The 22,657-nt window shown below is 41.6% G+C and overlaps 1 protein-coding gene across 1 annotated transcript in view; it reads left to right on the top strand.

The window, feature by feature from the left end:
- Positions 1 to 22,657, top strand: part of LOC146631866 (arf-GAP with coiled-coil, ANK repeat and PH domain-containing protein 3-like) — a 56,424-nt gene that overhangs the window by 32,033 nt on the left and 1,734 nt on the right. Inside the window, exons 3-22 of the mRNA XM_085353166.1 lie at positions 1,410 to 1,529; positions 1,886 to 1,939; positions 5,235 to 5,293; positions 5,585 to 5,768; positions 5,935 to 5,979; positions 6,092 to 6,187; positions 6,329 to 6,403; positions 7,753 to 7,764; positions 14,499 to 14,611; positions 14,922 to 14,973; positions 15,181 to 15,281; positions 15,403 to 15,514; positions 15,633 to 15,865; positions 18,630 to 18,699; positions 18,881 to 18,975; positions 19,058 to 19,278; positions 19,370 to 19,462; positions 19,699 to 19,791; positions 19,906 to 20,129; positions 21,511 to 21,620. Coding sequence (XP_085209292.1) covers positions 1,410 to 1,529; positions 1,886 to 1,939; positions 5,235 to 5,293; positions 5,585 to 5,768; positions 5,935 to 5,979; positions 6,092 to 6,187; positions 6,329 to 6,403; positions 7,753 to 7,764; positions 14,499 to 14,611; positions 14,922 to 14,973; positions 15,181 to 15,281; positions 15,403 to 15,514; positions 15,633 to 15,865; positions 18,630 to 18,699; positions 18,881 to 18,975; positions 19,058 to 19,278; positions 19,370 to 19,462; positions 19,699 to 19,791; positions 19,906 to 20,129; positions 21,511 to 21,620 — 2,162 coding nt within the window. The remainder of the gene's footprint in view (positions 1 to 1,409; positions 1,530 to 1,885; positions 1,940 to 5,234; positions 5,294 to 5,584; positions 5,769 to 5,934; positions 5,980 to 6,091; positions 6,188 to 6,328; positions 6,404 to 7,752; positions 7,765 to 14,498; positions 14,612 to 14,921; positions 14,974 to 15,180; positions 15,282 to 15,402; positions 15,515 to 15,632; positions 15,866 to 18,629; positions 18,700 to 18,880; positions 18,976 to 19,057; positions 19,279 to 19,369; positions 19,463 to 19,698; positions 19,792 to 19,905; positions 20,130 to 21,510; positions 21,621 to 22,657) is intronic.

Genomic DNA, 22,657 nt, shown 5'->3' with positions numbered 1-22,657 from the left:
GAACATGAGTGTGAACATTTGGCAACTGATGCTTTTGATCCCAGCAGCCTGTTTTAGCAGCGTTCACGCGGCTGCAGCCCTTACTGTCAGCCACCCAGTAAACCACAGTCACATACAGACAACCTTGGGAACGCTTGCACCAAATGTGATAATTAAAGGTTTACTACACTCTCTCTTAAGCAACTCCCAACCCCACCCCTTTCCAGCAGACACAAACACACACATGTTGTGTTTCGGCATAAGTGCATTGGTAATGACAGTGTAACTTTCTGCACCTTATCATATTACTTGCAAAACGGGAAAGCAGTCACAGTGAAAGTCATGATGTGGCATTCTACTGTCTGCGCTTGTTAATTTACATTTTGTTTAGAATTTCAGTTTACCCTGACATGACTTTGGCTGCATACTATATTATACAATATACTATATTATTTAATTCTCAGTGTTGTGTATTGACTCCCAAAGCTTTTTAATACCTAAAGTCTGCTTATCAAGGTTGTATCAACGCTAGTGCCTTGGCTCTGAGGTTAGTCACATTTCTATGAAATTTGGTACTTGAATACATTTGTCTTTGGAGATTCCCCTTCTAGCGCCAACTTAAACTTTAGTAAAAACATCCGTAAAAACATTAACGAGCAGTAAGTTTGCTAATTGCATCTGTCTTTATATTGCTTGCATTAAGCTTTTTTTTTGCAACAATGTATATTTCAGATATTTCACAGGAAAATGTTTATTTCTTATTTTTTTCAGCAGTAGATTTAAATTGTTTCCAATTCTGTCATAATGCTTAGCAAAAAGGTGATCCAGCCATAAATAAACATTAACAATTTTTTTCCTTGAGGCACCTCAGAATGCCATGATGACCTCTTCATGCTGTGTAGTGCCATCAAGTGTGTTTTGCAAGAGCTTGCACTCTACTTTTGGAAAATATTGCAGTCACGCAACCTTGCATGTGTCAGTAGAGTTGCACAACACAGAGCTAATTAGCAAGTGTTTGAAATTTCCTCTATTTATTATGTACCAAGTTGTGAGTAAGTTGGTGTGTGGGATTTGGGACGCCGCTTTAATCATAGTTATGCAATACAGTCAGTGGCCTTTGATCATCTTCTTCATTTCCATCTTTTCATTTGCTCATTTAGTTACTTTCTTAATAAATACATGCTTCTCAGTTGGATTCCTGACACAGCAGCTTCAGTAAGGCCTGCGCTGGCCTCCAAAATTAATATTATTCCAAATTTGAGCATCCTCTTGCATTCAGCATGTGAGCAAAAGATTCTTATAGGCTTTGTTTGATTTACGTCATCATTTTGACTATTAATATCCTCACATCTCATTGTATAAAAAGTCTTTAAATAGAAAGTGTTCTTGTTTTGGGGGCATTAAAGTGATGTTTTTACACCTCCCATTAGTTGGTGAAGCTATGCAGCGGGATGATCGAGGCCGGCAGGGCCTATGTCAGCGCTAACAAGCTCTTTGTTAACGGCATCAGAGACCTGTCCCAGCAGTGCAAGAAAGAGGAGATGATATCGGTGAGTAGAAGCAAGGATATCTTCAACACGGAGTTCAGATTCACTGAGTAATATTTGAGTGCCAGCTTCTTAGCAACTGACTTCTCCTCTGTCTTTGACTTGGACATTCCTGCATGCATTCCTCCAGTTGTTGTGTTCATGGAAGAGGTGACCTGATTTGAACAGGAGACGTTTACACTAAAACTTTACATGCCTGCAAGCATATAGACCTGAAACTGACTTTATAGTTTTTTAGGAAGGCATTTGGTCTCTGTTTCCTGTGTAATGTGTACTCATGTATAGATAAGTTGTTATGTGAGAAAGATTTTGACGTTCATATGGAAATCCATGCTTACACTGTGCACTCTACATCACAGGAATGCCTTGAAAAGTGTGGCGAAAGCCTCCAAGAAATGGTCAATTACCACACGGTAAGACACATCTGCGCACACACGCGCACAGACATACTGTATGTTGTAGCCACAGGTGAGAGGTTGAGGTACAGCCCAGGTCTTCTGACATATTAACATCTTTCAGGCATGCACAACTCTTACACACACACAACACTTCAACTGTGAAATCACTCAATGACTTTGAATCTGTCCACACTGGCCAGTGATCATGTGTGTGTCTGATTCAAACCACATGCTGGACCAGATGTGTATTGCAGGTTAATGCATAAACACTCACACGCTCACAGGTTTTCCCCACATGACTCCAGAGTGATTTCTCCTCATGACTAAGTGTGATCTCGAAATTTCTCACTCTATGAAAGGTTTCTCACACTGCTGAGATGATGATGCAGGTTTAAAAAGCCCAAGGCAGAAAGAGATATTACAGCACTTTAAAGTAATCAGCAGTAATCATTAGGACATGACAATATAAGACTGTGTAATATTCTGAGATGCTCACTCAAGTCCATGTTTATGCATTATGCACGCATGCATGACAAAATTAGGAACAAAGGAGAGTATTGACAATGAAGGGAAGTGGGGGAAGAAAATAAACACAGAATAAAAAAGGAAGTGACAAAGAGACACAAATGTAACAGATCTGAAGCTTTCTGTTTTTTATTCCACAGAGTGTGAGTTATCTCTTAGATAAATCTTCTTCAGTTGCATGGTTCTGTTATGATCTCCAACTTCACCTTTTTAAAGTCAAATCAAATCAAATCTCTGCTTATTACATAGGATCCATTAGCCACATCAGACCAATAATTTCCTCTTTTTTTTATAGACGCGGTGTACTCTTTTCCTTTCTATCCATTACAAGTTATGTAATGTCTGCAGTCCTTGCTTATATTACATAGAGCACCAATTTTATGAACGCTGTTTCTTTTCCACTGCCCTTTCACACCATCTCAATGCATCCTCTGTGACGCCTTTTTTCTTGCTTTCCCTTCATTCACCCTTCTAAAGAGTGTTTGTTTAGCAGATTTTGTGAATAAACAAGGGAAGGAAAAAATAAAGGATAAATTTCTTTGCTAACTTACACTTCCCTGCATCTTATCTACTAACATAGTCCCACGGTTTGCTGTGCCGTCACCCTCATGGAGAAGCTTCAGTTCCCTGAAATATGAGAAGAGGACCAACAGCCATCTCTCTTACACATCCATCATGATGAGGATGATGTGAGGAAGAGATATGAGAAAGAGAATCAAGGAGATGTGTTAGCCTAATAAAAAGCAGCCTTAGTGTCTTTACTTAACCAATCAGTGCCTGTTCCTAAGGCTTTTCAGCTGTCGAGCATAAACAAGGGCATTCAAAAGAAAAACGGATCTCTCAGTAAATTATATAAGCAAATGTGTTTACATTCAAACATGGATCAGTCTCAGCAACAGATTAGGAAGCTTAAAAAAGTGAAACTGAGCAGATTTCTTTTTTTTTTTAATATTGTCATTTGAGTACCTGTTGACAGCATTGTGCGATTTTCTATACTGTGATATATTTCTGTTGATGATCACTGTTCTTATTTGGCCACAAGCAAAAAAGAGCTTTGGCTTTCCATCCCAGGTACAAGAGGGATGGCTGATGGGGCACGGAGACACGGAGGATCTCTGAATTTCAAGAGAATTGCATGAGGAAATTGAGTGCTGACATCATGTAGGTTGGGCTGGGTGGAGCCCAAGGCATTATAATCAAGTGCAGGCCTGAGTGGAACATTTGGATTAGTTTCTATCAGATGTACAGAAATTGTTTTGGGTTTCATTTCTTACACCCCGTTTTGGAGACTGTCACTATTTTGCTCAACACAATTCAGCGTTGTGCCAGTGCAGTCTGATGACACATCATTTATTAAAAATTTTCTCAGGTAGTTTTCCATTTTCAGCATTTTAATGATGAATGCATGGTAGTACCTCCAAACAATCCCTGGTTCTGTCAAGGGCAGGAGACACAAATCCCCTTTGGGATTGCTTCAGAAAGGGCATTCGGCGTACATCCGGCCAAATCAAACATGCGCCCCCGCAGTGATGACCTCTTGTTAATAAGGGAGCAGGTGAAAGTAGCTTTCTTAAGCATGAATCCATGGTGTGAAAGGATTATACTTCATTTTATTGGGATTATGGGTTATTTCCTCACAATTTCTTAATGATTTATTTTAAATTGTTTATTAGTCACAGAGGGGAACTAGAGGATAATAGATTAATTTCAGTTTAGATTTCAGTTTAGTTAGTTGAGCTGAGTTTAAGGTAAATATTCTCAAAATATCTCGTCATTCTTAGAACAAACGTAATACTTTTATACATTATCTGCTGACTAAAATAATGTAGTCATTTAATTGTGGCTATTTATTGTTGCACTAATTAAACATTGATTGAAGTGTTTCCAGTGAAAGGAGACATGGGAGGAGTTGCAAAGTCTTTCCTCCTTATTTTAAGAATCCATTGCACAATACTTAAAAGACAGGCTCTGCGGGAAGTTCACACATGCTTATGAAGGAATAAATCATTCTATTGCTTGACGTTGTCCACTTCAAATTTCCACACTGAGCGTGCTCTACATTTGCAGAATGACAAGCCACCTCAAGCAAAAAATCGGAGTCTCATCCGCCGTGTGTTATCAGGCCCTGCAGAGATGTCATGTGGTTGGAGGCTTACATGTACACTAAGCCCATAATCCTCAATGTGTATGCTTGCAAACTAGGGATTGCTATAGAAAGTTTAATCCATAGGATACCAAAAGTGATTGTTGTGTACACTGTCCGCATGCGCGTGATTATAAAGCAATTACTGTAAGTCTCTGCGTCTGCGTGAGCTTGTGTGCACGTGTGTTGCACAAAGATAAATCAACAAGGCACACGGTTTCCTTAATATAGTCTAGGATAATATCAACAGCAGTGGCTGGAATATAAAAATGGAAACAAACTCACTTCCTATAGTGGAGAGAAGAGTTGGTTAAAATGCATGAGAAGTGGAGGAAAGAGAGCATGAGACAGTCAGGAAATGGAATCCCATACTTAACAGGAAGTAAAATGTGGGCTCAAATATTGCTAAAAATCTACTGAGGCGGTAGCTGAGTGTGTTCACGTGTGTGCTCGCTTTTCTCATTTCCTTCAGCTCCTCTCTGCTTGTGGCTGAAGCCGTTAAAGTAGTCACATGAAAGGGATCATAATGCCATCTTGTGCCCAGATCGGAGAACTACAGATTTTCAGCTGTATTCATTGCTTGCTCTTTAACTGCTGTGCACTGTATCTCACATGATATCTCTTCCTTCCATCTGCTCGCAGATTTTGTTTGACCAGGCTCAGAGGTCCATCAAACAGCAGCTTCACACCTTCATTAAAGAGTGAGTATCACATCACATTTGAGTAGATTTAAGCACTTAAGAGAGGTGAGGACAAGTGAACAAGATGTTAAACCACTAGCTATATGAAGACTAGATGTCTGTTTTTATAAGTAACTTCATGTTTTAAGATTTCTATCTAGTCCCTTAATTGTTGTGTTAAGTGTGCATTTTTGTACTCGCATGCAGAAATCTCCCAATAATAACAGAAATTAAGAATTTCGATCTCACCGTTTCTGATTTGGCCAAAAATCTGTGAATTCTTACCTTTGTGCTTCATGGTGCTTGTACCAGGGATATACGGAAGTTCAAGGATACCAAGAAGCAGTTTGATCGAGTGCGTGAGGACATGGAGCTGGCGCAGGTGAAGAACGCGCAGGCACCCAGGAACAAGGTGCATGAGGCGGAGGAGGCGACGCAGGCTCTCATCCTCAGCCGCAAAGCTTTTCGGCACCTGGCCCTGGACTATGTGCTACAGGTGAGGCACACAGAACATAGACTCTACTTGCTATTACTAGTGTTTTCCAATAGGTGGCACTGTGAGTCAACTTCTGTTGAACCCATGCACAGACTCTTGATCTGCTCTCAGATCTCTCCTGTACGTCTAAAATGTAGAATTTTCTTTTTCTCTTCGTTTCTGGCAGATTAATGTGCTTCAAGCCAAGAAGAAGTTTGAAATCCTGGATGCAGTGAGTGACTCGGATCCATCTGTATCGTCACATAATTATACATATACAACATATATGTATACCTGTGCAGTGTGTTTTAACTTTGTCATTTGACTTCCTTTGTCTGCTACAGATGCTGTCATTCATGCGAGCCCAGTATACTTTGTTCCAACAAGGCTTTAACATCTTGGATGAGATTGACCCCTATATGAAAAAACTGGCTGCACAGGTAAACAAAACAAGCAAACCTAAAACATAATAACGAAACCATACCATGTGATTTCTAGTTTCATTGTCCTTTAATTTTACAAACATATTTTATTTTTCACTCACTGCTCCTGCTGCATATGTGATCTTGTCTTCTATGCAGCTAGATCAGCTGGTCATTGACTCGGCTGTGGAGAAGAGGGAGCTGGAGCACAAACACGCCCTCATCCAGCAGAGAGTGAGACACCATCACAGCTCTTATCTTTGAGCCCACATTGCCATAACAGTTCATCCCTGTGTCGTTTTCTTCCAAGGAAAACTAGGGCAACCTTACCGTCCACTTCTTATGCTTACTTTTCCCTGGACCAGCATCATTATGATGAAATAGGAGCAACACCAGCACAGGGATGTTAGATACACCGACTCAGGGACAAGCAGCCATCCACCGAGACCGCTTGAGGGTGATGAGACAAGAAACAAACTACTGGAGAGAGATCATTCGTAATGATGCTAATAGATCAGAATACAAAATAAACAGAATGCGTGGAGACTCTACATCATCTGTATTTTCATAAATACTAAAGCTTAGCCTTTTCACGACTATTTCCAGCTTCTCTTTTTGCAGCCACTGCACAGGTCTGTGCAGATTCTCCTGTAGCAGCATAGGAGGACTTGCACTGATAGTGAAATCTGAAGTGCTCATCAGATATTGTCTATGCTGACCAGAATGTTAGATATGTTTCCTTAAAGGTTGCTGAAAGGAATTTCTTTTTGTCATTTAGCATGACAGTCACCACCTAATTCAGTAGAAGTTCAATAAAACACCGGAGTGAAAAGTGGTATGTAACTGGCAGCATTAAAATAACAAAGCGAAACAGATCTTACAGAGACCACAGATGCCTTCATGAGGAAAACAAAGCCTTGAACTATTTATGTTTGTTTAGTAAATGCCACTGTCCTGTTTACTGTCTAAGGTTTGCGAGACACTGATAGACGGCATTCTGCGTTTTGCGTTCAGGATTACAGTAAGAACAAGTCCCCTAAACATGCACGGCTCACTCCGCTGGAAGAAAAGCAACTCTTTAACCATCCCCACCCCCGCAGTAGCCACACACATGCACAGATGCATAAAAAAAATCATCCATCTGTTGCCAGAAGAAATGCCAAAAGCATGCCTGTTTTTCTGCCAGAGGCCCTTCCCTCCGGTCAATTTAGTTGCCCAGGGAAGGCATCCTGCCAGACTCGACGAACAGCTTTGTGCATGGATTAATGACCTTTCAGCAACTCGTCCTTTTTAATCCATAAAACGTGCATTGAATTGTGCCACTGGGCTTCATTTCTGATGGTTTTAGAAAAATAACGCTTCACGTGTAACATGCTGTAGTAGATCAAGAACAGCTGTTTTATGTGTATTTCTCAGGAGCTCTCTGATGTCGCCCGCTTGTGACACTCATCAGTTGCACATATTTATTCTTATTTAGTTTGTTCTGGTGAAATTAACGCAGTCATGTTCCTCCTCTAATGCATTTCTTCCCCCTCTCTCACTCTCTCTCTTCGCTGTGTCCTTGCTTGGCCTCTTCCTCACAGACTCTGATGCAGGTGAGTTTGTTTTTTGTTTTTTTTCTCTCGTCTGTACCTTAACCTTGGCTTACTGGTTAAAATGAACCACATATATGTTAATTTTTTTTTTTGATTTGGGTTTTAAAAGAAAAAAATGTGTGGAACATTGCAGTAATGGACGGTTCAAGAAACACAGGCCTGCTTTGCAATTGTTAGCCCGTATTTTGACCGGGCCTGTTTGGCTCTAGGTGTCAGGTTTCTTGTGTCGACTGGTATAGGTTTTCAGCTGATCCTTGAAGTTTGTACTCTAGCTCTCAAGGGCACATTGTCTGGAAATTAAAAATAAAATGAAAGTAATCTCACTTTCCTGAAAACCTGTAAATTTTCCTGCCCCAGAAGATCTTTGTCTACCAGTCATTGTGTATGTGTAGCAGTGGTAGTAGTTGTTTCACCAGCTCGACTGATGCATAAATCAGTGTGCCTTTTTGTAAGCATAAAGCGAGACTGTGTTTGCGTGGGAGAGACGTTAACGTCAGTATTTGTCTGAAGGCGCTGACGCGTGTCACACCGATGTGCCCTACACAGGTGTTGTTTCAGCTCAGTGTGCGTTGCGTGTCTGTGGTGTGATGTGTTATTACTTAACATGAAGACAATTGCCTGGAATGTTATTCACTATATGCAAATACTTGTATTTGTAATATGGAGCTGCGTTACACAGGTGTTGTTTCAGCTCAGTGTGCGTTGCGTGTCTGTGGTGTGATGTGTTATTACTTAACATGAAGACAATTGCCTGGAATGTTATTCACTATATGCAAATTATCACATGCAGTTTACCTCCAAATGTATGGAAATGTTTCAACATGTCTTACACAGCCTTACTGGTATGTTGCCAAAATTGCATGTTCAGGGTCTCTTTTGTTATGCAGCCTCCTGTTCCTTTAAGCTACTTGTGCACTGCATTCTTGAACAGTCCTGGCTAATTGAAGGTTGTAAGACAGGAGGGGGCATAAATATTTGTATAAAGCTACGCATTATTCTGTGTGTTAGAATTAAGGGCTTCCTTTTGACTCGTAACACTTGTGACTTGTGACAGCTGCAGTGCTTCCAAACAAAAGGTGCTTTTAGGGGGGAAAAGAGCTGTGTTGTTATTGTTATTGCACATCTTCAGTTTGTATAGCGACTGCTCAGGCTTGGCACCTTTAAAAAAAAAAGTAAAAACTTCTTTGTAGGAATTGTTGTTAGACAGGTGCCATTCCACTTCAGTGGGTGCCTTATTAAAGGGCTTTACCTGGAATTCACTATATGCAAATACTTGTATTTGTAATATACATATACATATGGAACTGGTTCAACATGTCTCATACAGCCTCACTGCTATGTTTTGGGCCCACTGTTTGACTCAGTGCCATTATGCAGCTCGATGAGTCTTTGGGCTACTTGTGCGCTACATTCTTGCATTACCCATTATCCTCAGCACATTTCCTGTTGTTTTATGATTTAAAACTAAATGCAAAAGCTGATGAATGAGCTCTTTTTAGTCTTCAAAGAGACACGTGGAGTAACATACAAAGTCTGACCAGCACAGGCCCATGGGCTCAGTGTCCTCCTAAGTCATGCTGGGTGCCGCAATTGCTGCAGAATCACTAAACTACTGTGAATGTAATAATAAAACTGAGCTTGCACTGCAATAACTTATCAGTGATTCAATTCAGATTATACTGTAAGGTAAAAACCCTAAAATATTAGAAAGAACAATCACACATTCCCCATGAGCAAGTACTTGGCGACCTTGGGAAGGAAAAGCTCCCTTTTAGCAGGAAGAAACCACTGATGGAACCACAGGAGCAGGGACTGGTTGGGTGTGCCCTTCTTGAAATTTCTAGCACAGACTTCCTCTTAAACAGTTTTTATAAGAGTGTAAGACTCTAAAATAAGTCACCAAAACAACACAGATTATTATATTCAATTGTTAAATAAATCATTACAGTCTGTGTGTAAAAATATCAAAGCGAAGTGGTGATGATCTGATGATCAAACATCTGTCTATCACCAACACAGTGCCAGCACTGTTTTTTGGAGCCAGCTCTGCCTTTTTGGTGTCTTTGCAGAACCAATCCTCATTCTGACAGGTCAGAAAACCTAAAGTTACAACTGCCAGCTTACAGCCAAAGTCAACAGATGGCATTAAGATGCACAGCCGGGTCTTGAATGTGAAGGCAAGCAATGGAAAAAGATGAAGAGAGAAAAAAAGTGAAAGATCCAGACAACAGGGCGAGACAGATGACGGAGGCCGTCTCTCTCAAAGAGGGAAAAACTCAAAGCTCTTTCAAATCAGATGTCTGGTCTTTCTCAGGAAGTGCTTTTATCAAGAAAAAAACCTGTAGTTACACGAAGACAGAAAAAGCATCACTGCATCAAGAATTTAAAGAGAAAACACTGCCACGAGCCATTTCAATTTATTTTTCCCCACTGAACACTGACGTCTGTTGTTTCTGATATTCCTTCCATATGCAAATGTAGTAGTGTGGGAAGGGGCGCTATGAGACGGCAGAAGCTGTGAATTATAGATGCAATGCATTCTTTATTAACAGTAACTTCAGCACTCAGGGTAAAAATAAGACCAATTCATGGAAGTAGTTAAGCCTGCCTGCTTTATTTGCAGAGAAGTTAATAAGGGATGAGCACAGATAAATATATTAGTGTGGGGTTATGTGAAAGGGGCATTGTTGGCATTAGGATGAAGCAGAAACAGTAATCAGGTGATGAGTGAGAGACCATTTTAGCCATTGCATACTTACACAGTGGGTTCTTCTTCATTACCTCGCGCTTCCTTTGATTGCCCCGGCGGCTCCCTCCCCATCTCAGCCCGTCCTCCTGCACAGATCACACGCTCCCTCGTGCCTTTCTTTCACAGCAGCTCTTTTTTGTGTGTGTGCAGAACATCATTGTGGCTCCCTGGGGAACCAGGGCCTCAACTCTCTCCTCCTTCATTGTCACCACTTTTAACTGTACAACATTTTTAAATCAAGCAAACGCAAAAACACCAGAAAAAAACTAGGGTGTTTACTAAACATTTCCTTAACCGCCTTTATCAATAAATTGCCCAAACTATATCCATTTGTAACACATGTTTGCTTGCAGCGTATTAGGATGAGGTATTTTTTCGTAATAATTTTCTGCTGACTGGTGACAACTGCCGAGGTGTCCCTGTGGTTGATGGTCCCAAACAGGCTCACGACCTTCCTGACAGAAAAGGCAGTTAAAAAAAACATATCTTCAGACTTCGTTTATCTAGTGACTGCTCAGGCTGGGCACCTGTAAAAGCAGTACTTTTCTGTAGGAGCTGCGTTACACAGGTGTTGTTTCAGCTCAGTGTGCGTTGCGTGTCTGTGGTGTGATGTGTTATTACTTAACATGAAGACAATTGCCTGGAATGTTATTCACTATATGCAAATTATCACATGCAGTTTACCTCCAAATGTATGGAAATGTTTCAACATGTCTTACACAGCCTTACTGGTACGCATTATTCTGTGTGTTAGAATTAAGGGCTTCCTTTTGACTCGTAACACTTGTGACTTGTGACAGCTGCAGTGCTTCCAAACAAAAGGTGCTTTTAGGGGGGAAAAGAGCTGTGTTGTTATTGTTATTGCACATCTTCAGTTTGTATAGCGACTGCTCAGGCTTGGCACCTTTAAAAAAAAAGTAAAAACTTCTTTGTAGGAATTGTTGTTAGACAGGTGCCGTTCCACTTCAGTGGGTGCCTTATTAAAGGGCTTTACCTGGAATTCACTATATGCAAATACTTGTATTTGTAATATGGAGCTGCGTTAGACAGGTGTTGTTTCAGCTCAGTGTGCGTTGCGTGTCTGTGGTGTGATGTGTTATTACTTAACATGAAGACAATTGCCTGGAATGTTATTCACTATATGCAAATTATCACATGCAGTTTACCTCCAAATGTATGGAAATGTTTCAACATGTCTTACACAGCCTTACTGGTATGTTGCCAAAATTGCATGTTCAGGGTCTCTTTTGTTATGCAGCCTCCTGTTCCTTTAAGCTACTTGTGCACTGCATTCTTGAACAGTCCTGGCTAATTGAAGGTTGTAAGACAGGAGGGGGCATAAATATTTGTATAAAGCTACGCATTATTCTGTGTGTTAGAATTAAGGGCTTCCTTTTGACTCGTAACACTTGTGACTTGTGACAGCTGCAGTGCTTCCAAACAAAAGGTGCTTTTAGGGGGGAAAAGAGCTGTGTTGTTATTGTTATTGCACATCTTCAGTTTGTATAGCGACTGCTCAGGCTTGGCACCTTTAAAAAAAAAAAGTAAAAACTTCTTTGTAGGAATTGTTGTTAGACAGGTGCCATTCCACTTCAGTGGGTGCCTTATTAAAGGGCTTTACCTGGAATTCACTATATGCAAATACTTGTATTTGTAATATACATATACATATGGAACTGGTTCAACATGTCTCATACAGCCTCACTGCTATGTTTTGGGCCCACTGTTTGACTCAGTGCCATTATGCAGCTCGATGAGTCTTTGGGCTACTTGTGCGCTACATTCTTGCATTACCCATTATCCTCAGCACATTTCCTGTTGTTTTATGATTTAAAACTAAATGCAAAAGCTGATGAATGAGCTCTTTTTAGTCTTCAAAGAGACACGTGGAGTAACATACAAAGTCTGACCAGCACAGGCCCATGGGCTCAGTGTCCTCCTAAGTCATGCTGGGTGCCGCAATTGCTGCAGAATCACTAAACTACTGTGAATGTAATAATAAAACTGAGCTTGCACTGCAATAACTTATCAGTGATTCAATTCAGATTATACTGTAAGGTAAAAACCCTAAAATATTAGAAAGAACAATCACACATTCCCCATGAGCAAGTACTTGGCGACCTTGGGAAGGAAAAGCTCCCTTTTAGCAGGAAGAAACCACTGATGGAACCACAGGAGCAGGGACTGGTTGGGTGTGAGAGGAAAGAGAAGAGCACAGAGGGAGGCAGCACAAAAGGCAAACTACTGGAGAGTCAGAGTTTAAGAATTGCTAATGATTAAATGCTGTAGTTAAAAGACAGAGTGACCAAGTGCATCATGGGAAGCCCCCAGCAGCAGAAGCTTATGTGTGTTTAAGTTTTTCATTACTAAATTGTATCAATTAGTGTAACTTATAATTGAAGCGTATCAGTAGAATTCAGCTGCGGGGTTCACAGTGACTTAATAGGGCAGTTTGGCTCAGTGGCGCTATGCAGCCTCCAGCGCCTTTGGGCTAGTCGCTGCATTCTTGCGCGGTCCCGGCTGATTTAAGGTGGGAAGAGGGTGCTCCGGGCTGGTGTTTGGGGAGCAATAATGTCAGCTTGATTAAGCAGGAAAAAGTTTTAGAGCTGCAGACAGATGGAAAACTAACTCCCACAGAAGACGCTGAAAGGGCAGCCTTAAATCGCGGGTGGGGCGGGGATGAGGTATGGCTACGTTTAGGGCCTCACATGCAGCAGGAAAATGAAACGTTTGATCTTCAGCAGGCGCTGCAGGGGTCATCCCCGCGGGGCGCGAGGACACGGTGACAGCTGTATGCTAATGTGCGCCCGCGCCGGGTCCACGCGGCCGGAGGAGCGGCACGAGCCTGTCGCTGTTCCTCTTTGACAGTGTGTGTCTGGACTCGCATGAGGAGCACATTTGTCTCCTTTATCATCATTTATTTATGAATTTAAGCTTTTATTTTCCTGTCGACATCGTAATGCTGCTGGATGTCAATGTGATAAAGATGAAGATACTTGGCATGCTGAGCTACACGCTGGTGAGCTTTTATTTATTTATTTAACCTGAAGTTTTGATGAGAGCTTCTGTTCGACTCTTGTACGCTGTGTTCCTTTTTCCATTGGTGAACAGACAACAGGTTTAAAAGTTTAAAATGCAACAATTAGCTGCATGAGGGAAAACTGGAGTTAAGGGAAATGCCAACACGGGTGTTCCTCCAAATGTTCTTCTGTCTTTTATTCTGTAAAGTTGGTGCAAAAACGCCCAGTTGGAGAGCCTACAACTAGCCTGCTGCTCTCCAGCAAATGTTGCGCATAAGTGGCTCTTGAATCACTTGGAAACACCTCCAGGTGTTTGGCCGGTGGAGAACCAAGCTGTTGTACCACATCACATCATGTTTTTGCTTTCTAGGGCCTGCATGTTTTGGAAGAATTGTTGCTGAAGAATTTTGTGTTATTATAGTACCTCCGTGTCACATGGCAGTTCACCTACTTATCTTATGTCTGAATCCGTTCGTTTCAGTGAATGGGAGGTGACTTTGTGGCAAGGAATCAGTGAAAAGGCTTTTATGCTTTTAACAAAGCTAAAGGAAAGTGGAAAATTACAGGGTTTCCCTGAGTAGAAAGTATGTGTGCCTACTAGTCTGCCATATGTTTAGTACTCCCTCAGATCAAAGTGTCACCTAAGATAAGCAAACCTGAGCCTCGGCTCTCATTTCACAATCTGTGTGCTTTTGTTCTTCACTTCGCTGAACAGGTGGCATCTGACTTTAGAGACCCTTCTTGGCTAATCTTAGATATACAAATAGGTACAAAAGGTTTAGCTGAATGGTCGAGAAATCCTGACACAATCTTTAAATGTAAACTAATCGTGTTGTAGAGAGGACACTGATTATTGAGGAGGCACGGCTATTGTATGAGCCCGCGATAAGGTTATGCAGACATTTGTTGTGGACTTTACGCTCATTGTTTCACACAAATAATTACTTCATATGTTCTCTTCACAGGATTTTTCCTATGATGACCCTAAGCTGGAATTCAATGTGGATGCACCCAATGGTGTGGTTATGGAGGGCTACCTCTTTAAGAGGGCCAGCAATGCATTCAAGACCTGGAATAGGTAAAATGGAAAGTTACGATATATAACAAAATAGAATCGAGGTTAGCTTACAAATCAGCCATAACCTGTTCATATGGAAAATACACTAATGTGACAAGATGGGGGTAAAAAGCTCATCTTTCTAACTTTATTGCCTGTGAGCTCTCAGATTTCTATGTAGAATAACTGAAGAAGGAATGTGCTTTGTTGAGCTCTACTAAGTTAGTCGATTTCATTCCATTGGTTCAGTACTGAAAGTAGACTTCAGCATTTGAGTCAGCCTATCTCTGTCACTCTAACAATCTGATTTCATACCTTCAACCCCCTCCAGGCGGTGGTTTTCTATACAAAACAGCCAGCTGGTCTACCAAAAGAAACTCAAGGTACACTCTAATTTTGTAAATGTAAATCTACCGTTTTGGGGTCCTTATGCTAGGATTTTGTCACCACTCTAGCTAACCTACACAGTTTAGAGTTCTGAATTCTATTTGCCACCATTTGTATAATAGCAGGTCAACCAGTGTCTTGTCTTTCCTGTCGATCCTGTCACTAAGCTTTGTTTTTCTGGCACTCCCCTTTTTCAATGGCAGGATTCTTTGACAGTGGTTGTTGAGGATTTGAGGTTGTGCTCAGTCAAACCATGTGAAGATAATGAGAGGCGGTTCTGCTTTGAGGTGGTTTCACCCACTAAGTAAGTGTGTGTATTTCACTCCAGAATAAGCTCAACTTTATTTTTTTTCAGATTGCAACAGACTTAAGCTAAAATATTAAACAGATAAAGATGTTTATAACTAGTTTCTATAAACCTTTAGGAGCTGCATGCTGCAGGCTGAGTCTGAGAAGCTGAGGCAGGCATGGATCCAGGCTGTCCAGGCAAGCATCGCTTCTGCTTACAAGGACATCACCGACAACTATTACATCGAGGTGAAAACAAACACATAACCCAATACAATAACACTTACACAATCCTGTAATGCAAGCCTTTATTTTTCCTTAGATTTGATCAAGTCTCCATCGCTAACTTGTAACTCCATCTTCACAGCGATTGGACCGGACTGCCTCACCCTCCACCAGCAGCATTGACTCTGCCAGTGAACCCAGAGAGAGAGGAGAGAGGGCTGATAAGGGAGTTCGGGGAGGAGGAGAAAGCCTCCTCCAGCGGGTGCAGAGCCTGCCAGGCAATGAGCTGTGCAGTGACTGTGGCCAAACGGCTCCCTGCTGGGCTTCTATCAACCTGGGAGTGCTGCTCTGCATTGAGTGCTCAGGGATCCACAGGTGACTGTACACTAAGGGCTGCAGTTATTGTGCAACAATCACACAGACCCTGTGGACTGTAAATCTTTTAAAGACACCGAAATACATGATGTAGGAGGCAGTCAAAATTAACAAGAAGTGAGCCATTTATTTTGGCTGACTTCCAACAGGTGAAGCCACAAAGGGGAGCTCACGCAAGCAAACAAACTGAATACACAGACAGCATGACAAAGAACATAGATGAGACTAAGGCTATAAGTAAACAGAAATTCAAACATATAATGAAGGTCTAAAAAGAAATTAGGAGCTCAGAAGTATACTAACACAATCTAAATGATTGACCCCATCCTCATTCCCCTGCTAGGTTGCACTCACACAGCCCTCAATAACCTTATACAGAGCATTACATTCATAACTTTTTTCTAGTTTGTGACTACATTGTAGAAGTGGTGACACACGTCTGCTCACATATTTATTTGATTACTTAACTTGTTATTGAGGAAGCGTTGGAGAACGGTTTTGAGCATGGGTGACAATCATACCACGTGCATACGTGGTCAAATCAAACTGAATGCCTGCAGTGAACAAACTGGACTTTAAACCTGCTTTGTCAGTTTGTTTTCTCTGGTGAGTTTTTCTTGATTGCCCAACCTTAAAATGAAACTGTCCTAGTTTAGTAAGGCTATTTACAAAAAAAAGATGTTCCTTTCCAGAGAAGAGAACAACACGTCACATGTGACTGACATTTGCCCTGCTTCTGCTTGTTTTTAACACATGCCTGTTTAATCTTCCGCATTCAAGCATCCCGTTACATTCACGTCCACACAAGTGTATCAGTTCTTTTTTGATATGTCAAACTTTCCATCATGTACAGTGGGGCAAAAAAGTATTTAGTCAGCCACCGATTGTGCAAGTTTCCCCACCTAAAATGATGACAGAGGTCAGTAATTTGCACCAGAGGTACACTTCAACTGTGAGAGACAGAATGTGAAAAAAAAATCCATGAATCCACATGGTAGGATTTGTAAAGAATTTATTCGTAAATCAGGGTGGAAAATAAGTATTTGGTCAATAACAAAAATACAACTCAATACTTTGTAACATAACCTTTGTTGGCAATAACAGAGGTCAAACGTTTACTATAGGTCTTTACCAGGTTTGCACACACAGTAGCTGGTATTTTGGCCCATTCCTCCATGCAGATCTTCTCGAGAGCAGTGATGTTTTGGGGCTGTCACCGAGCAACACGGACTTTCAACTCCCGCCACAGATTTTCTATGGGGTTGAGGTCTGGAGACTGGCTAGGCCACTCCAGGACTTTCAAATGCTTCTTACGGAGCCACTCCTTTGTTGCCCGGGCGGTGTGTTTTGGATCATGTTGGAAGACCCAGCCTCGTTTCATCTTCAAAGTTCTCACTGATGGAAGGAGGTTTTGGCTCAAAATCTCACGATACATGGCCCCATTCATTCTGTCCTTAACACGGATCAGTCGTCCTGTCCCCTTGGCAGAAAAACAGCCCCATAGCATGATGTTTCCACCCCCATGCTTCACAGTAGGTATGGTGTTCTTGGGATGCAACTCAGTATTCTTCTTCCTCCAAACACGACGAGTTGAGTTTATACCAAAAAGTTCTACTTTGGTTTCATCTGACCACATGACATTCTCCCAATCCTCTGCTGTATCATCCATGTGCTCTCTGGCAAACTTCAGACGGGCCTGGACATGCACCGGCTTCAGCAGCGGAACACGTCTGGCACTGCGGGATTTGATTCCCTGCCGTTGTAGTGTGTTACTGATGGTGACCTTTGTTACTTTGGTCCCAGCTGTCTGCAGGTCATTCACCAGGTCCCCCCGTGTGGTTCTGGGATCTTTGCTCACCGTTCTCATGATCATTTTGACCCCACGGGATGAGATCTTGCGTGGAGCCCCAGATCGAGGGAGATTATCAGTGGTCTTGTATGTCTTCCATTTTCTGATGATTGCTCCCACAGTTGATTTTTTTCACACCAAGCTGCTTGCCTATTGTAGATTCACTCTTCCCAGTCTGGTGCAGGTCTACAATACTTTTCCTGGTGTCCTTCGAAAGCTCTTTGGTCTTGGCCATGGCGGCGTTTGGAGTCTGACTGTTTGAGGCTGTGGACAGGTGTCTTTTATACAGATGATGAGTTCAAACAGGTGCCATTCATACAGGTAACGAGTGGGGGACAGAAAAGCTTCTTACAGAAGGCGTTACAGGTCTGTGAGAGTCAGAGATTTTCCTTGTTTGAGGTGACCAAATACTTATTTTCCACCCTAATTTACGAATAAATTCTTTACAAATCCTACCATGTGGATTCATGGATTTTTTTTTTTTTTTCCACATTCTGTCTCTCACAGTTGAAGTGTACCTCTGGTGCAAATTACTGACCTCTGTCATCATTTTAAGTGGGGGAACTTGCACAATCGGTGGCTGACTAAATACTTTTTTGCCCCACTGTAGCCTTATCAGTCAAAACTGTATCCATAAAAAGGCTGGCTGCACTAGAATTAAAATTAAATAAATGTATATGTAATACTAATAAGAAAAAAAGCACAAATCTATGGTTTTTCATACTGGATTTGTCGCGTTTGTGTATATTTTAAGTAATAAGACAATACTGTTTTTACTCCAGGGTCTTATGAGCATAGCTTCAGACATCTGCCGCCCCAAGCAGTTTAAATAAAAGTAGCAAAAGTAAGATTGTGCTAAGTTCTTCCAGTTGGATAAAAACTCTTTTTAAAGTCTCTTTTTCTTGTTTCTTTCAGGAGTTTAGGGGTCCATTTCTCTAAAGTGCGTTCACTGACGTTAGACTCGTGGGAGCCAGAATTACTTAAGGTGCGCCTTCTTAACGCTTTGCCTACAGCTCATCTTCCCTCTGCCATGCTTTTTCCTCCCAGCAGAGTTACACGTCTTATTCCTTTAGTTCATTGCTAATGCAATTTTAATTAGCCCTTTTAAAAAAATGTTCACTTTCCGTGTTGTCTCTCTCATGTTTGTTCTCTCATCTTATATTTAGCTGATGTGTGAATTGGGGAATACTGTGATCAACCAGATTTATGAGGGATCCTGTGAAGAACTCGGAGCAAAAAAACCAGGCCCCTCCAGTTCAAGGTCAGTTTCTATCCAGCAGAGTAATTTTTCCAAGACTCTAAAGATACCTTTTACCTTCTTTCTTATGATCATTTACCTCCAGACAGGAGAAAGAGGCCTGGATCAAATCTAAATACGTGGAGAAACGCTTCCTGAAGAAGATGAGTGGCAGCGAAGCGCTCGTGCAAGGTGAAAGGAAGTCCCGCCCTTGGACAGTGAAGAAATGCCAGCGACACAACAGCTCTGTTCGGGCACCCAACAAGGCTCGTAGGAAATATCACCGATATGAACCTGGCAGCGCCTCGCCGGCAAACCTCTCAGCAGGTCAGTGTGGGGACTTGTGATGTGGTGATAAAACCAAACACACTGTGAAGCCCAGACTGAGCTCTTGTTCTGATCTTTTATTCTCCTGCAGCAGCTGCAGCAAAGTTTCGCCGGGACTCGCTGTTCTGTCCAGATGAGTTGGACTCATTATTTTCCTACTTTGACACTGGCTCTGGTCCTCGCAGTAAGTCCACTACACAATGTGTTGATACAGTGCATTGTTATTGTAGACTTTAGAGAAGATTTTAGGTAAAGGCTCCACAGTGAAACAAAATAACTCAGAAACTAAAGTTCTTATAGCAGTTTTCCACATATTTGTGATTTCCTGAGCAATCCAACCGATAACGTGTCTTTATGTAATGCAGTTTGTGCCAAGTAATGATTAACGTGTCCGTGGCTTGGCAATGCTTGGCCCTGCAGGTCTCAGTAGCGACAGCGGCCTGGGAGGAAGTACTGACGGGAGCACAGACGTCCTGGCCTTTGGCTCAGTGGTGGACAGTGTAACAGAGGAAGGTACGTGTGCTTGTGGGCTCTGTGCCACCAGTGTAAGTAGCTACAATTTAAATTAAATCGTGTTACATGTACTTATATTGTCGCTCATTCTCATGTTAAATTATTCACACACAGAAGAGGAGTCAGAGGAGTCCTCCAGTGGTGAGGTGGAAATTGAACAGGAAGTATCCTCAGACCCTGAAGACCCAAGAGAACTCCACCCTGGCGCGCTCCTATACCGATCCTCCCGACTCCACAACTTGCCGCTCATGGCGGAGGCTTTGGCACACGGTGCTGACGTACACGCCGCTTGCGAGGAAGAGGAGGGAAAAACGCCACTCATTCAGGCTGTGATAGGGGTGAGACGCTCTGTAATAAACATGTGTGGGTGTTTTGGTTTGGATAAAGTGATGTGGATGTAAATGAATAATTTCATTTATTAAATTAAGTTTATCTGTTTAATTGTTAAGTGACTTCAGACCAGTGCCCTTGATGTCAAATGTCATGAAGGTGCTGGAGAAACTGTTTCTTGCCGACTTTGCTTGCAGGTGACACATGCTCTCCACCCTTTTAAGCCAGTTTCTGTTGAGGGTGGATATCTACATGCTGCTGCATGTCTCTCCCACCTGGATAGTATGGATGGTACTATTGGCATTATGAGAGAATTGTGGGGTTTGGGGGATTTGTTTTTTTTCCCTCCACATCTTTAATACCATCCAACCACTTCTAAGTGAGAAGCTGCTCAGAATGGGTGTCACCACTTCTACTGTTCTGTCAGAGTGGCTTCAGTTTGCACAGCTGGTGTGGTGGTTTGTAATACTCAGGCATCACAGGGGACAGTCCTGTCTCCATTCCTGTTTACTTTGTTCACCGCAGGTTTCTAGTACAACAGTGAAACATGCCACATGCAGAAGCTTTCTGACACTGCAGTAGTTGGAAATCACCTCCTCCTTCTCAATGTTAGCAAGACAAAAGAAATGGTGTTTGACTTCCGGAGGGAAAAAAAATTGTAATTAGGCCCATTAACATCATGGGTGGAGAGTTAATTCACATCATTGGCCAGAATCTGGAGGGCATTTGAGTCATCAGCTCTCCTCCACACTACAGAGGCAGCACAGCTCCTTCTCCCTCAGACTTATTCAACCCCTTCATATGTGCCTTTTCAGGCAATCATTCCTACCGTTCTCAGTGAAACTGTAGAATAACTCTTCTTGACAGGTGAACATGTTTGTCAGGCACAAGATACTGCACACATATTTCTGCATTATACCTTCTTGAAGGTGTTTCTTGAGTTTAAAATATCCATATTATTTATTAATGCAATTTATACTGCTCCATTACACTCTTTAAAAAAAAAAAAAAAACCTTCTTTAAATTAACCTCATTTTTATTTCACTTTTTTATTTGTGTTGTTTTTTTGTTTTTTTTATCACTGTTGGGTGTGTATATAGTGCAAACTTTCTATCTCACAATATAAGACCCTCACTATGCGGCAGTGGCACTTTTACTATGTTGTGTATTTATTATAGATTGTGCTTTTATTGTAATTTTTTATCCTGCTGCTGTAACACAATAATTTCTCTGTTGGGATAAAGAAAATCTTTTTTATCTGGACTGTCTACATTAAAAAAACATCTGCAGTCATAAACGATTAAAAACAAGAAAGACTCTCCACGTAAATGCATCGTCTGCCATTATGAACACTGTAGACTTGAAATTCTCCATCTGTCTCTTTGTTAGGGCTCCTTGATAGCTTGTGAGTTCTTGCTACAGAATGGGGCCGATGTGAACCAGAGGGACATGAGAGGCAGAGGCCCACTGCACCATGCAACCGACCTGGGGCACACTGGGTAAGAGAGACATGGAAGTAATAAGCTGTGTCTGATAATCATTGTGTTCTAGCCTGTGTATAATGTCATGAAATGTGGAAATTATTAGGTAAAAGCTACTTTCAGCTGCTCCCTTCCCACAAAGTGGTTACCACAGCAGGTGGCTCCCTGTGTTTGAGTTTTGCGCCAGACGTAGTCCCAAAGGGGATTTATGTCTCCAGCTAGAATTGAACCACCTTTTCTCTTGCCAGGCGAATGTGTAAACCATTGTTGGTACACCTAATATTAATGTACCAACAGCAGTGAATACCTTTTGTTTTGAATGTTAAGGAATGCATGAAGTAATCTTTCCCTATAACAAAACTGCCTAACCAGTTTTGATAATCATATTATTCTTTGACACTCTATGTTGTTTTAACCAGGAAAAACTACAGGAAGTGTCACTGTTAAAAAAAAAAAAACGCACACAAAAGTCTTCCTCTGGTATGCAGTATAATCCCACGTGATACTTGCCATCACGAGTAACTCATTGCTTTAAAGTATTTGAAGTATTCACATTTGAAACTGCTTAAACTGGAGCTATACGTTCAGACTAAAGTATGGAGCACAGAGATAAACTAAAAGGCATCAGTGAATACCACATCAGTAAGTCATCATGTGTGCATTCCACAAAATCTGCCATGTCACTATTGCTATTGTGGACCATATTTTATTTTTTGACTCTGCTAGGGTGGCATTAAAAACAATCCTTCTTTATTGTACTGCCTGAAACAAGCTGTTATAGCTTCTCTTCTTTTAAGCCAAGCTTCTTGTCATTGGTTACCCTTAATAAACAGATGTTTTGAACAGCAAATAGGTGGAGATATTCCTAACATGATGTGCTTGACATGATCATAATGGGGATATCCACTTTATGATACCATTCAGAGCCTTTGGTGATGTCTTATATAAGAATCAGACAGGAAACGAGGGAATGGGGCGCAGCAAATGCCCACAAGTGAGACTGGGACCCAGGCTGCTACACTTTAGCCTTATAGCATGTGGTCAACCAGTGAGCA

This window comes from Diplotaxodon limnothrissa, linkage group LG5, assembly GCF_057381915.1.
Source record: "Diplotaxodon limnothrissa isolate DT_005_m linkage group LG5, D_limnothrissa_male_GT1.1, whole genome shotgun sequence".
In the NCBI taxonomy this organism is placed as follows: domain Eukaryota; kingdom Metazoa; phylum Chordata; class Actinopteri; order Cichliformes; family Cichlidae; genus Diplotaxodon; species Diplotaxodon limnothrissa.
This window is presented reverse-complemented; position numbering and strand designations above follow the sequence as displayed.